We start from the raw sequence: 16437 nt of genomic DNA, 5'->3' as shown, positions 1-16437 counted from the left end.
CGAGAGTGACAATAAATAATAATCATGTTTTCAGTACAGATAGTACAGGTGTATCCCCAAGTTTCTATATCGACAAAGACGAGTAGGGATCTCTGCTGGCAAGCAAATCTACAAGACCAACTTTATGGGTACATTTTTGTGATTTATCATGATGAACCTCTTCCCACTTTCTATGGAAACTATTCGATGAAATCCTTACGTAGTGTTATTAGGGGCGTGTATTTATGCTTGCAACTTGTATCAAATTGGCTACTTAAAGCACACAGTTTATTCCTGTTGGCTTCAATTTCATGGCTATGAATATACTGTTGCCAATACAATGGTGATTCATAAACACTGTATTGCAACACTATCAATAGAAGTAACCGTGGTTACACCGTGACTCAGAAGTCATGACAGATAACAGATAACAGATTTATGGCGAAACTGGACTTTGCAATTCAATGATTATTGATCTATAATTAGTATCACAAACACAACATTTTCAATTTTCGGTTCAGTACATTTGTATCTTGTATCCTCCGATTTCAACTGCTCAGTGTATTCAGGTAAGATTCACATAATTACGTTTATCATAGACTCGAGTAGTACCACATAATTAGTCAAAAATTCTGAAGAGAGGACAGGGGAGTGGTGTCAGTGACTATTCGTGGCCACATTCCACTAGGGCTCGAGACTGACGGCTTAGTCCGCCATTTTCACCCATTCCTATCTCGGCCTAGATTTTTTGTTCATTTCGGGGGAGGAGGTTTCAATTCCGTACGCGATTATACCAACATTTACCGGTGCGTTTATCTTCGTTGTCATCCAATTATTGTGAAAACATCGCCCATATTATAAGATGGAGAGGTCATCTAGTGAGAAAACTTGCCAAACCAAACTGTCAAAAGGATCGATACTTATTCTGAGTGAATGTGTCTCAGACACAATGTGAAGGTCAATTCCACTGGTTGAGATTCATTCACCGACGGATGCGAATTTGGGAAATCTTGGTTTAGGTTAACTGGTGCCTGTGTTCGACCAGGCCTGGATAGTGTATTATATTGCCATACAGATACATGGCACTTGCACTTGTAATTTTAACATAAAGGAATAATATCTAAAACAAAGCGTGCAGGGCGGGTAAATTTAAAGTAGGCATTTCTGATAAATGTTATGGCGTAAAATCCCGCCCTGTACAAGTTATGTCAACCCGGTTAACATTGTTTCCCAAAAGTGGTATGGTTTTTTAACGAGAGTGACAATAAATAATAATCATGTTTTCAGTACAGATGCATCCCCAAGTTTCTATATCGACAAAGACGAATAGGGATCTCTGCTGGCAAGCAAATCTACCAGACCAACTTTATGGGTCCATTTTTGTGATTTATCATGATGAACCCCCTCCCACTTTCTAGGGAAACTATTCGATGAAATCCTTATGTAGTGTTATTAGGGGCGGGTATTTATGCTTGCAACTTATATCAAATTGGCTCCTTAAAGCACATAGTTTAGTTCTGTTGGCTTCAATTCCATGGCTATGAATATACTGTTGCAAATACAATGGTGATTCATAGACAATGTATTACAGCACGGTCAATAGAAGTAACCGTGGTTACACCGTGACTCAGAGGTCATGACAGATAACAGATAACAGATTTATGGCGAAACTGGACTTTGCAATTCAATGATTATTGATCTATAATTAGTATCACAAACACAACATTTTCAATTTTCGGTTCAGTACATTTGTATCTTGTATCCTCCGATTTCAACTGCTCAGTGTATCCAGGCAAGATTCACATAATTACGTTTATCATAGACTCGAGTAGTACCACATAATTAGTCGAAAATCCTGGAGAGAGGAGAGGGGAGTGGTGTCCGTGACTATTCGTGGCCACATTCCACTAGGGCTCGAGACTGACGGCTTAGTCCGCCATTTTTAGCCATTCCTATCTCGGCCTAGATTTTTTGTTCATTTCGGGGGAGGAGGTTTCAATTCCGTACACGATTATACCAACATTTACCGGTGCGTTTATCTTCGTTGTCGTCCAATTATTGTGAAAACATCGCCCATATTATAAGATGGAGAGGTCATCTAGTGAGAAAACTTGCCAAACCAAACTGTCAAAAGGATCGATACTTATTCTGAGTGAATGTGTCTCAGACACAATGTGAAGGTCAATTCCACTGGTTGAGATTCATTCACCGACGGATGCGAATTTGGGAAATCTTGGTTTAGGTTAACTGGTGCCTGTTTTCGTCCAGGCCTGGATAGTGTATTATATTGCCATACAGATACATGGCACTTGCACTTGTAATTTTAACATAAAGGAATAATATCTAAAACAAAGCGTGCAGGGCGGGTAAATTTAAAGTAGGCATTTCTGATAAATGTTATGGCGTAAAACCCCGCCCTGTACAAGTTATGTCAACCCGGTTAACATTGTTTCCCAAAAGTGGTATGGTTTTTTAACGAGAGTGACAATAAATAATAATCATGTTTTCAGTACAGATAGTACAGGTGCATCCCCAAGTTTCTATATCGACAAAGACGAATAGGGATCTCTGCAGGCAAGCAAATCTACCAGACCAACTTTATGGGTACATTTTTGTGATTTATCATGATGAACCCCCTCCCACTTTCTAGGGAAACTATTCGATGAAATCCTTACGTAGTGTTATTAGGGGCGGGTATTTATGCTTGCAACTTATATCAAATTGGCTCCTTAAAGCACATAGTTTAGTTCTGTTGGCTTCAATTCCATGGCTATGAATATACTGTTGCAAATACAATGGTGATTCATAGACAATGTATTACAGCACGGTCAATAGAAGTAACCGTGGTTACACCGTGACTCAGAGGTCATGACAGATAACAGATAACAGATTTATGGCGAAACTGGACTTTGCAATTCAATGATTATTGATCTATAATTAGTATCACAAACACAACATTTTCAATTTTTGGTTCAGTACATTTGTATCTTGTATCCTCCGATTTCAACTGCTCAGTGTATCCAGGTAAGATTCACATAATTACGTTTATCATAGACTCGAGTAGTACCACATAATTAGTCGAAAATCCTGGAGCGAGGAGAGGGGAGTGGTGTCCGTGACTATTCGTGGCCACATTCCACTAGGGCTCGAGACTGACGGCTTAGTCCGCCATTTTTAGCCATTCCTATCTCGGCCTAGATTTTTTGTTCATTTCGGGGGAGGAGGTTTCAATTCCGTACACGATTATACCAACATTTACCGGTGCGTTTATCTTCGTTGTCGTCCAATTATTGTGAAAACATCGCCCATATTATAAGATTGAGAGGTCATCTAGTGAGAAAACTTGCCAAACCAAACTGTCAAAAGGATCGATACTTATTCTGAGTGAATGTGTCTCAGACACAATGTGAAGGTCAATTCCACTGGTTGAGATTCATTCACCGACGGATGCGAATTTGGGAAATCTTGGTTTAGGTTAACTGGTGCCTGTTTTCGACCAGGCCTGGATAGTGTATTATATTGCCATACAGATACATGGCACTTGCACTTGTAATTTTAACATAAAGGAATAATATCTAAAACAAAGCGTGCAGGGCGGGTAAATTTAAAGTAGGCATTTCTGATAAATGTTATGGCGTAAAACCCCGCCCTGTACAAGTTATGTCAACCCGGTTAACATTGTTTCCCAAAAGTGGTATGGTTTTTTAACGAGAGTGACAATAAATAATAATCATGTTTTCAGTACAGATAGTACAGGTGCATCCCCAAGTTTCTATATCGACAAAGACGAATAGGGATCTCTGCTGGCAAGCAAATCTACCAGACCAACTTTATGGGTACATTTTTGTGATTTATCATGATGAACCCCCTCCCACTTTCTAGGGAAACTATTCGATGAAATCCTTACGTAGTGTTATTAGGGGCGGGTATTTATGCTTGCAACTTATATCAAATTGGCTCCTTAAAGCACATAGTTTAGTTCTGTTGGCTTCAATTCCATGGCTATGAATATACTGTTGCAAATACAATGGTGATTCATAGACAATGTATTACAGCACGGTCAATAGAAGTAACCGTGGTTACACCGTGACTCAGAGGTCATGACAGATAACAGATAACAGATTTATGGCGAAACTGGACTTTGCAATTCAATGATTATTGATCTATAATTAGTATCACAAACACAACATTTTCAATTTTTGGTTCAGTACATTTGTATCTTGTATCCTCCGATTTCAACTGCTCAGTGTATCCAGGTAAGATTCACATAATTACGTTTATCATAGACTCGAGTAGTACCACATAATTAGTCGAAAATCCTGGAGCGAGGAGAGGGGAGTGGTGTCCGTGACTATTCGTGGCCACATTCCACTAGGGCTCGAGACTGACGGCTTAGTCCGCCATTTTTAGCCATTCCTATCTCGGCCTAGATTTTTTGTTCATTTCGGGGGAGGAGGTTTCAATTCCGTACACGATTATACCAACATTTACCGGTGCGTTTATCTTCGTTGTCGTCCAATTATTGTGAAAACATCGCCCATATTATAAGATTGAGAGGTCATCTAGTGAGAAAACTTGCCAAACCAAACTGTCAAAAGGATCGATACTTATTCTGAGTGAATGTGTCTCAGACACAATGTGAAGGTCAATTCCACTGGTTGAGATTCATTCACCGACGGATGCGAATTTGGGAAATCTTGGTTTAGGTTAACTGGTGCCTGTTTTCGACCAGGCCTGGATAGTGTATTATATTGCCATACAGATACATGGCACTTGCACTTGTAATTTTAACATAAAGGAATAATATCTAAAACAAAGCGTGCAGGGCGGGTAAATTTAAAGTAGGCATTTCTGATAATTGCTATGGCGTAAAACCCCGCCCTGTACAAGTTATGTCAACCCGGTGAACATTGTTTCCCAAAAGTGGTATGTTTTTTTTACGAGAGCGACAATAAATAATAATCATGTTTTCAGTACAGATAGTACAGGTGTATCCCCAAGTTTCTATATCGACAAAGACTAGTAGGGATCTCTGCTGGCAAGCAAATCTACCAGACCAACTTTATGGGTACATTTTTGTGATTTATCATGATGAACCCCCTCCCTCTTTCTAAGGAAACTATTCGATGAAATCCTTACGTAGTGTTATTAGGGGCGAGTATTTATGCTTGCAACTTATATCAAATTGGCTCCTTAAAGCACATAGTTTAGTCCTGTTGGCTTCAATTCCATGGCTATGAATATACTGTTGCCAATACAATGGTGATTCATAGACAATGTATTACAACACGGTCAATATAAGTAACCGTGGTTACACCATGACTCAGAGGTCATGACAGATAACAGATGACAGATTTATGGCGCAACTGGACTTTGCAATTCAATGATTATTGATCTATAATTAGTATAACAAACACAACTTTTCAATTTTCTGTTCAACATATTTGTATCTTGTATCCTCTGACTTCAATTGCTCAGTGTATCCAAGTAAGATTCACATAATTACGTTTATCACAGACTCGAGTAGTACCACATAATTAGTCGAAAATCCTGGAGAGAGGAGAGGGGAGTGGTGTTCGTGACTATTCGTGGCCACATTCCACTAGGGCTCGAGACTGACGGCTTAGTCCGCCATTTTCAGCCATTCCTACCTCGGCCTAGATTTGTGTTCATTTCGGAGAAGGAGGTTTTAATTCCGTACACAATTATACCAACATTTACCGTTGCGTTTATCTTCATTGTCATCCAATTATTGTGAAAACATCGCCCATATTATAAGATGGAGAAGTCATCTAGTGAGAAAAATTGCCAAACCAAACTGTCAAAAGGATCGATACTTATTCTGAGTGAATGTGTCTCAGACACAATGGGAAGGTCAATTCCACTGGTTGAGATTCATTCACCGACGGATGCGAATTTGGGAAATCTTGATTTAGGTTAACTGGTGCCTGTGTTCGACCAGGCCTGGATAGTGCATTATATTGCCATATAGATACATGGCACTTGCACTTGTAATTCTAGCAGACAGGAATAATATTTTTTTAAAAAGCATGCAGGGCGGGTACAATTTAAAGTAGGCATTTCTGATAATTGCTATGGCGTAAAACCCTGCCCTGTACAAGTTATGTCAACCCGGTGAACATTGTTTCCCAAAAGTAGTATGGTTTTTTAACGAGAGTGACAATAACGAATAATCATGTTTTCAGTACAGATAATACAGGTGTATCCCCAAGTTTCTATATCGACAAAGACGTGTAGGGATCTCTAATGGCCAGCAAATCTACCAGACCAACTTTATGGGTACATTTTTGCGATTTATCATGATGAACCCCCTCCCACTTTCTATGGAAACTATTCGATGAAATCCTTACGCAGTGTTATTAGGGGCGAGTATTTATGCTTGCAACTCATATCCAATTGGTTCCTTTAAAGCACATAGTTGAGTCCTGTTGGCTTCAATTTCATGGTTATGAATATACTGTTGCCAATATAATGGTGATTCATAGACACTGTATTACAACATGATCAATAACAGCAACCGTTGTTACACCGTGACTCAGAGGTCATGACAGATAACCCAAGTTGTGATTGTGGTGTCTGGCGTTGTTCTAATTTATTATCTACATACACACATTTAATCATTGGGTATTTATTTATTCAACAAATGCTTGTAGTCAAAATGGAATACAAACATTATGCAGATGGACCTTTAGAAAAACGTGGCATAAAAATGTAGGCGAGAACAATTATGGCGTTAAAGCACTTAATATACCATGGACAAATATGTATGATTTAAGTTAATTATTAATACTGACCACGATATAATTGAGTTATACTGTCTGTCAATACTATGCAGTTCGAGATTGTTGCCATGCATGTTGACTAACATGAATAGATAAATAAAAAAACTTTTGATACTTCATATAACACGGGGTTCACGTAAACTTCATTTATCATTATGTATTAAATCTGTGGTATCCTTGTTTTGTGAATAGATATGCACTATACTGTACTATGGTATGAGATTGATGTACACGTGTGTTCTTATGTCAGACATGAAATCCTCCTGGTTTGGTGCAATAATGAAGCCAAGTCTTCATGTTGAGGTAGACTAGATTCTCTACTTTTTTTAAATATTTAAACGAAGTATGTAAAGTTATAAGTGCGAACATAAATTTCTCTATTGTATCGGAATCTAATATTTGAATTATTTAAATAAACCCTTTGAACAGCTCCATTTTCCCCGTTGTACTCAGGCTGTGTAATGATCAAGGTAATTCTCTCAGTTTATGTATACTTCCCTTTACGGTCTATCATACTCGCATCGTGGACACTAGGCGGCGCTGTTTCCCCTAAGCGGCAATGCGACTCTTCCACTTATCCTTATTTTCTATTCCAAGCTAGAACATTCAAAAATTAAAGTACATCAACACCACTTGAACTCTATAATTAAATGCCGGCATAAAATAAATCACGTTGCATTACGTATGCGCAGATTGGTGCTTGCACTATTGCACTATTTCTTGAACCGTTTCAAAACTGACGCTATCACAATGTTGACTTTTTCCCCCGTTTCAGTGTAGCACCAGTCAATTTCACACGTATGTGTAAAAGCACATGACATAAACCGGTTGTGGCGTGTTGTGCAGGATACTCGATAATGTGAGAGTAATATGATAAACTTATATTGACATATATTGACAGCTGTCCTTTTTTTCATACAGGCATGCTTCGTATATTTGGTAAACCTGATTGTTAGCTGCAGTGCATTCAATGTTCAGGATACTATTGTTGGAGCAGGATGGTATATCTCCATGGCGTTGCTGGCAATTGTGTTCTTTGTTGTTAGGTATGTCTATCATTTTTTATTGCAGTATAATTTAAACTTTGATGAATTGTGAACCCAATTTTGTTGGAATCACTTTCACATTAAAAGATGAATATCCAAATAAATCGATCAGTACAATTTTTATCATTTTTTGTCATCGCTATTACTTGTAATTATAACTTGCCCGCCATGAAATCAACGCATCCTCCATTTCAACGATCCATCCATCTATCTAGATCATTTTAACAGAAGTGCTTCTTCGCTAGTAAGGGCGGCGCCCTATAAACTACTGTTCATTTCACACTTGTAAAATTGATCCAATTTTTGTAACACTGTTGACTTAAACTTAGTTACAGTTATAACAAAGAAATCTCTCTTTTTAGCTATGTGTTAGTAACCCGTTTAATGGAGATGCTTTCCGTGGTTCAAGAGAAAATCAGATTAGTCGAGCCGACAAAGAGACATAAAGTGAGTTTATTAATTGTATCCATATATACGAGTAACATTTACATTGCATAATTGTGAATGACTAGTTGGGTAAATTTATGTGATGATATATTTTTCCATTTGGCATCTTCTGATTTGAGGATGTTGCATGTAGGTCAAGCAGTAGTAAAAACCTTAATTAATTACCACGTGTTTCCAAATACCGTGAAATCATTTTTACCAGAAATCCTATGAGATCTGGTTGAAATATTGTTGGATTGAGGCTGAGCCTCGGGGGAGGGGGGGGGGGGCACCGTGTATTTAAAAACATGTACCTCAGTTTATTTTCAAATATATGGCAAAAATATATTAAGAAAAGCCAGTTATTGAGATATGCTGTGTGTCGAATGTGAAGTGCTTTCATGTATCACCATCATTTCTTTGGCAGGAAGATTGTATAAGTCACACCTTGTTTTCACGCTCAATTCAATTAGCTAATATTTTACAGATTAGGAGATTTGTTTCTTTTGTTTTATCCTTGAACATTGTATTTTGTCCCATGTTTACATGGTTTTAACAACGAGTTTATTAGGTCACTCTATATGAGGCGAGGTTTGGATGATTTTATTTCATATTTCATAATCACATAGTTGTACCCAACGCATCATCACGGTAAACCGCGGGATTTCAAGTTGTTGAGACTTTGTACTGCGCAGTTGAAAGCCATGAGACCGCCATTGGTAGACACTTTTTTACCCGGGCATTCAAGAAACATCTCAATTTTTGCCTGAATTAACAATAAAATCAGTGCCAGACCGTATTGCAGGAAGCACCGAACACCAGAGCGACTGCAAGTAACCTGATTGAACAGCTGAAGCACACCTGGAGGTGAGTGTCATCGATGAACTTTCTACCGCCTTCCATGGAAATCGTCGCCAAGCTTCAAGTTTCACCGACATTTGACGAAGACGAACTGCTAACCGTCCTGTTGCCATAACAACAGCACCGACCAGCGTTTTGGAGAAATTGTGACGAGTGTATTCCAGGAACTGTGGCTCATCATTGACCAATGTAGAAGATTTGCTTGAGGTTTGTACAAACTAACTATAACTACAATCTTGTGTTGCCCGCTCCATGTAGTTTGAACTCAACGATAACTGTAACAACTGGGTTATTTAGTATATTGAATCATATGATTTTCCTCTGTGTTACACTATCACATCGGATGAGTTTAGCATGAGTGTGAATTTATCACGTTGCATCAGGAATTGTATTGCAATTCCATATGTCAGTGAGTGGACGTCGTTCAAAAGACCAGATTGGTTCCCGAAGACAATTTGTAGGTCCCACAGGACATATCAGTACTGCTAGAGCCGGGATTAGCAGACGCATCACTATTTGACCGAATGACAGTGTAGTTATCCAGGGCCAGTTATCTAAAGAAACAGATCACGACCAGTGTATTGTCGCAGTAGAACCCGCAGAGATCATCTGTCGAAATGTTTGGGCCAGCCCTGCAGTGACTGTATTGCAGTGCAGTTATAATAAAGCTACCGTACCAGTGAGGTTGCACAACTATAGTCAACGCAGTGTGACCATCCCACCAGGAGCCGCCATCACTGAAGTCAAAACAGTGGTGTTCGTTAATAGTATACAATCCGATACAGACAGTGGTGAGGTGATTACCAAGGATGGCCTGATCATACATGGTGTAAAATTCGCGATGGAAAGTTGAAAGTTGAAAAGATGAAAGTAGTGTGTGATTTATTTAGATGGAATATAGACACATTTTCTAAAGGGGACACCGACCTTGGGAAGTGCGACTTGGTCCAACATCGCATTCGCTTGACAGATGATATTCCTACTCACGAACGCCATTGATGCTTACCCCCTGCCAAGTACGAGAAATTAAGAGGAATAATACAAGACATGTTAGAGTGTGGTATTATACAGGAATCAAGTTCGCCGTTTGCAGCACCGATAGTCACACCCGTTCATGTATAGATTACCGCCGACTCAATGCCAAGACGATTAGCGATGCGTATGCGCTCCCGCGCATTGAAGAAAGTATGGAGACGTTTAAAGGTTCCTCCTGGTTTTCTGGTTACTATTGATCTGAAGCATTCCTATTGGCAAATAGTCATGGCAGAAGAGGATATTGAGAAAACCGCTTTTGTGACGCCGGTCAGTCACTACGAGTGTTTGCTGATGCCAATGGGACTCTGTAACAGTGCAAGCAGTTTCCAGAGAACCATGGAGAAATGTCTGGCTGACATTATCAACAAAACATGTACAGTGTATATTGATGACATTGTGGTTTACTCACAGACGTTCGACGAGCATCATCAAAGAGTCAACGAAGTCCTGAAATGGCTGAGAAAAAATAATTTGAAAGTGAAAGCATCAAAATGCGAATTCTTCAGACAAGAAGTTCACTATCTAGGGCACTTCATATCCGAAGATGGTGTCAAGACAAACCCTGATAAGACTGAGGCTAAAAGGAATTGGCCAGTACCACGAGATGCCAAGGGCGTTAAAACATTCCTCTGCGTGGCCGGTTACTACCAGTGGTTCATGGAGGTTTTTTGAAGATTGCCCGTCCACTCAATGACCTTATGATCGGATTGTACACTAAGAAACGTGGCAAGAATGACCGCCAAAAGAATGAGACAAAAGGCACCAGCTTTTAATTGGACGCCAGAATGCCAAGTTTTGAAACCCTGGTGGATAGATTAAACAGCCCACCCGTGTTAGCCTACCCAGACTATGACAAGACTTTCGAATTACATACTGACGCATCCTTTTTGGGATTGGGTGCAACATTATGCCAGAAACATAAAGGGAAGAACAGAGCCGTCGCCTATGCCAGCAGAGGGCTGTCTAAAAGCGAAAGAAACTATCCCACTCACAAAGTCAAATTTTTGGCATTAAAGTGGGCGATAGCAGACAAACTCCCTGATATACTAATTGGGCGACACTTTGAGGTATTGACAGACAATAACCCATTGGTCTACGTAGCTACAACAGCCAAACTTGATGCTACAGGCCATTGATGGATGTCACGACTAGCCTATTTTGACTTCCGAATTCGTTATAGAGCTGGCACACTAAAGGGAGATGCTGATGCTCTAAGTTGCTGACCGAGGGAAGGCTACACGACCACCAATGAAGGACGTCCTCAGTGGTTAGACTGGATAAAACCGGATGTGCGTGATACAGAAGTAATGAGTTGCCAAGTTGTAACAGCAGTCTTACACAGTTGACTTTGCCCAATGGTGCCTGCCATGGAGCTGGTAGGAGCCATTCCCCAGAGTTATGCTCAAACAGTGGCTGATGTACTCCCAGAGAGACGACAGGTAAAGTGGAGACGTTTGTTGCCGACATTGGATTCCCCAAGCGGATTCACTTCGATCAGGGGCAGAATTTTGAAAGCAGGCTTATCGCTCAGTTATGCAATCACTTCGGTGTCCGGAAATCGCGATCATTGCCCTACCATCCACAGAACCAAGGAATAACAGAGAGATTCAACCAGACTCTAATTGGCATGTTAGGCACTCTGGAACCTAAACAAAAGTTAACTGTACGCGCCATTACGTGACTGGATACACGCCATATTTTTTAATGAGAGGACAACACCCACAGTTGCCCATAGATATTTATCTCAGTTTGGAACCACATGAATCTACCTCAAGTACTGTGGATGCTTATGTGCAACGGTGGGAACAGAATCTACATGAGGCATACCAGTAAAAGACTGGCTGGACGAGCACAGAAAAGCAAAGAGCGCTAAAAAATAAAAATAAAAAACAATAAAAAATCTCGAAAGGGTACCGAACTGGAACCAGGAGACCGTGTGTTGGTGCAGAACGTCTCCATCAGAGGGAAACACAAGTTGTCAGACAAATGGGAGCACACTGCATGCACCCTGGTGAAGAGAGTCCACGAAGACATCCCTGTTTATGTCATAAAGGCAAAAAGCGAACCATGCACAGAAACTTGCTAATGCCTGTGCATGCCCTGCCACCCAATCCACCGGAAAGACCCAGTAGAGTGACTAGGAACCACCATAACCGACGACGCAGGATGGCTACACGTTTGACACAACATGCAAACCATTCCTCGTCAGATTCAACCTCTGATTCAGACACCAGTCAGTCTTGTGACGAAATTGTCCAAGTTAGACGTGATCCGATCACAACCAGCACAGATACTATGTTTGAATTGCAGGAATAAACACATGTTGCGAACGAAAGAAATACTGCACCTTGTAATGATCAGACTGACTTTGCTGATTTAGGTGATACTCAACAGGTGTCTTGTATGAGAGACCCACCCGCTCTCTCAACATTGGCAAACCCTATTGATGAAAGTGACCCATGTACCACGGATGCAGTTGACTAGTTCTCGTGTTGCAGATGTCGCAGCATCGATTAATGTGACTCTGACAGACGATATGAGTGATGAGTTACAGTCTCAACTACCAGATGTCCATCCTATCAGAGGCTATACCGACTCTGTGGTTGGTGGCTCTGATCAAATTCAACCAGAAGTCGCATCAACCACGCTATCTGACAATGCGACTTCCAGTAAAAGTGGTGCAGAGGCCAACGAAATACATCAACCTCCGGAATCACAGGTTGGTTCTGAGGTTGCCAGTGTCGCAGAAACCTTAAATAATGGTGAAAATGAACAAGAACCTAACAAAATTTGTGAAGAGTCGTCTTTACCAGTGGTGAAAGAGAGATGTTATCCCTTACGGGAGCGGCGAAAAACCAAATATTACGGGTTTTCCAACAAAGGTACATTTGTGTCAAAAGTACTTGAAAATGTTCTACCCAAAGTGTATTGAACAGTTCCATGCTAAACAAGAGAATATTGCTTTACCAAACTCAACTATGGTAGACATGATGACTACTGACCACATTTAGTCAGTTATTGAGACTAAAATTGTGAAGTAATTGCTTCCGAGACCCAGACAGGCATTTTTTTGTTTCTTTGTCAGAGACAGCATGCCCGGACCCGTATGGCATGTTGCCAAGTTATGTTACTTGTACACTTTCGGAACCTGCTGATGGTCTACTCAGCAGGAGATACGTGTATCGTTTGAACATTTTCTGCCAGGGTTCCGGTTGGGAGTTTGACCCACCCTTTGCCTGGCAGGCCGATGAACAATGATGACAGACGACATTGACAGTGCCTTGCCTGTGTGCTGATAGTAGTGTGTGATGCTTTATCAACAATTTCTTTATTCCAGAATTGTGTTCAGTTGCAGGAGAACTGTGGTCTCATCCTAACCACCATATTTTCTCCACAGCTGGTGAATTCTTGTGCTTTTCAGACAGTGCACAAGTTTTGGAATGTAAGTTTTCTATTTCTCTAGGTTTGACCCAGGAAGGCCTGGATTGAGGAGTGAAAACAGATGACTAACACCCTTGATCATCAGGAACGTGTGTGTTCTTGTTTGATCACTGTTGTCGTTGTGCACATTTGCGAATTGTCTTGATGGATTTCCTGTAGCTGGAATGTCTTACTCCCACGGAAGCCATTTGTTATTCACTTATCAGCAAGGTGATAGTTATGAGGAAGATCCATACAACAGATGACAGTTAAGAAACGATTCATGGTGTATGATGCCGCATTATTAGACTCAGCAGTATGCCTGATTTTGTTCATTTCGTAGGCTGGAGGCCTCGAAGATTCAAGAGAGAAGTTTAATATACCCCTAGGGCAGGGTTAGTTAGTGTGGTACTCCGCGCTTCCCTCAGAAATCGGTAGCCAACTCAAGGGTGGTAGGACGGAGCACCATTCGGAGGGGAAGGATGTCACACCTTATTTTGATGTCCAATTTAATTAGCTAATATTTTGCAGATTAGGAGATTTGTTCTATTTGTTTTATCCTGAAACATTGTATTTTGTCCCATGTTTACAGGGTTTTAGCAACAAGTTTATTAGATCACTCGATATGTATGCAAGGTTTTTATGATTGCGTATTTTATTTCATATTTCATAATCACATTGATGTACCCCACACGTCATCGCGATAAACCGCGGGATTTCAAGTTGTTGAGACTTTGAACTGCGCACGCGCATTTGGAAGCCACGAGACTTTCTTACCCGGGTGTTCAAGAAACATCTCAATTTCTGCCTGAATTAAAGATAAATCAGTGCCAGACCGTATTGAAACAATTACAACCGACGAGCATGGGTTATTTAGTATATTGAATCATATGATTTTCCCCTGTGTTACACTATCACATTGGATGAGTTTAGCATGAGTGTGAATTTATAACATTGCATCAGGAATTGTATTGCAATTTAGTTGCTTGGCTATTTTGAATTCCACAAAACGGACAATTCCCCGCTCTATATAATTGGAGAGTGGTCGATTGACCTAGTATACTGATAGATAGTTATCCTTTCAGTGATACATTTTACTCAGTGTTTTGCTTTCATACAATTTTACATGAATACTGTTGTATTGTGTTGTATTTTCATGCAGTAGATCATTTAGTCCTGCAGAGGTCAGTGACACTGAGTGACCTTGGATACTCAAACTAGGTGAAGTCAGTTTCACTGTGTGTCCACGTTATTACGAGTTGTTAGTGACGGAACTAGTCCTGAAGTATATCATTTTGTGTAGTACGTTGTTCCTATATTGTTCAGTAGATGTATACTCCATTTGACTGTTGCTATAGTGACGATTGCATTGAATACATCAGCTGCTATAATTATTATTGCATTGTGTGATTTGCTATGTGCTAATTGATGGCAGTGTCAAATAACGAATAAACGACACGTTCTGACTTCCCGGGGCTTTTGGTCAATGTACTTGATGTGTCTTTGCATGTTATATTTTTATAATTATTATCATTAGGATTACAGCGCCCTCTATGGCCGCAACTGTTCTCATGTCCAGACAACAGAATTATACTGAATCAAGAAAGTACAACATTAAAGCTTATTGTTTATTTAAATCTTTTTTGTGTGCACAGTCAGGAGTGTAACATATGCATGTAGCCCAGGCAGAAATTTATATTGTGTATTTGTTTCGATTAATCTTTGTAGACTCCATAAATTGAGAGAGAATTGCCACGAGTTGTAGTCCTTTGGTTGAAGATTACATTCTTTTCTGTTCAAAGTCACCATCCTATGCTTGACAATTGTATGTGTTTTTGTGTCAGTCTAGCTTCAGTCTGCACAATGGGTTACATAGTGTTCTGATAAGTAAGACTCTATCCAATGTTTGGGGGTAGCTCTTGGCTTGGTGTGTATTCACATTGTATTACGTAAGTTGACAACACTTTGATAACAAGTTGTTTATACTTAATAATACAATCTGTATATACTTATAACCACACCCTCCTCACCAAAACGATTGTTTTCAACGTGGATTATAGCGATAATTTTTAAATTACTTAGTTGTTTGTGTGCACTAAGGCACATGCTTGTCGATATATGCTATATGCCTAGACCCAGTCTCAATCAAATTATTCTATCTGACCTGACATTTTTTCCTGTTAACCTACAAATAGTTGACTATTCTGTTTAAATGTGTGATTTATCTTGTTAAGGCATATGCGAGTCCTGGTTATGGAGGATTATTGTCTTCAAGGGATCAGCCTTCTGGAGAAATAAGTGAGTTTTAACATAACATTCATTATTATAAAAAAGACAAAGTCATAGACTGTACAACTCAGATGAAAGTAAACATCTGAAACCATGGGACTGCTACACACAGCGTGATATATATTAACCTAGTTATGTTCTTAAAGTGCCTGTGCAATGCCCACCCACACGCTTCCCATTTTAGATCTGAAGTGGGCAATTATTGATTTTTTTGCTGAAAATGATTACTCGTATCCAAGTAAATTTGAGATATTTCCTGTGCTGTAGCCACGCCCACCTATCCTGAAACGGTCGACTGTTTCCGGATTTCCGACTCTCGCCGAAAGTGCGCCACCAAATGCAAAAATATAAGGGGAAGCCATACCCCTGGGCCGTACTTTTATATTACTGTGTCATTCAACGTACGACTGTACTTTTAAACGATATACATTTTTTAATCGGCGTTTCTTTTGTCTATTTTATTTTATTTTTGAGAGAGCGAATTTTTAGAAGTTGTTTTCACAACACACTTTTATGATGGTTAAGCGTTGTGTTGTGGGCGGTTGCAGTTATACTATGACTATACAGTCATAGTATAA

At 39.9% G+C, this 16437-nt stretch overlaps 1 protein-coding gene across 1 annotated transcript; it reads left to right on the top strand.

Moving 5' to 3' along the window:
- Positions 1-7034: 7034 nt before the first annotated feature.
- LOC146729603 (uncharacterized) lies at positions 7035-15879 on the top strand. Its single transcript, XM_085495423.1, has 4 exons — positions 7035-7085; positions 7704-7828; positions 8191-8275; positions 15805-15879. The coding sequence occupies exons 1-4, from the start codon at positions 7035-7037 to the stop codon at positions 15877-15879; spliced, it is 336 nt and encodes a 111-aa protein (XP_085351549.1).
- Positions 15880-16437: the final 558 nt, after the last annotated feature.

Source organism: Saccoglossus kowalevskii, chromosome 21, assembly GCF_978046115.1.
Source record: "Saccoglossus kowalevskii chromosome 21, keSacKowa6.1, whole genome shotgun sequence".
NCBI classification, from domain to species: Eukaryota; Metazoa; Hemichordata; class Enteropneusta; family Harrimaniidae; genus Saccoglossus; species Saccoglossus kowalevskii.
Note: the sequence above shows the minus strand (reverse complement) of the source record. Positions and strands in the feature narration are given on the sequence as shown.

What these genes read in the sequence shown, in the direction of transcription:
- LOC146729603 (XM_085495423.1), top strand. Translation starts at nt 7,035, where the DNA reads ATGAAATCCTCCTGGTTTGGTGCAATAATGAAGCCAAGTCTTCATGTT. An exon ending in ATTGTGTTCTTTGTTGTTAG is followed by an intron (nt 7,829 to 8,190) that starts GTATGTCTATCA and finishes CTCTCTTTTTAG; the next exon opens with CTATGTGTTAGTAACCCGTT. An exon ending in AGCCGACAAAGAGACATAAA is followed by an intron (nt 8,276 to 15,804) that starts GTGAGTTTATTA and finishes TATCTTGTTAAG; the next exon opens with GCATATGCGAGTCCTGGTTA.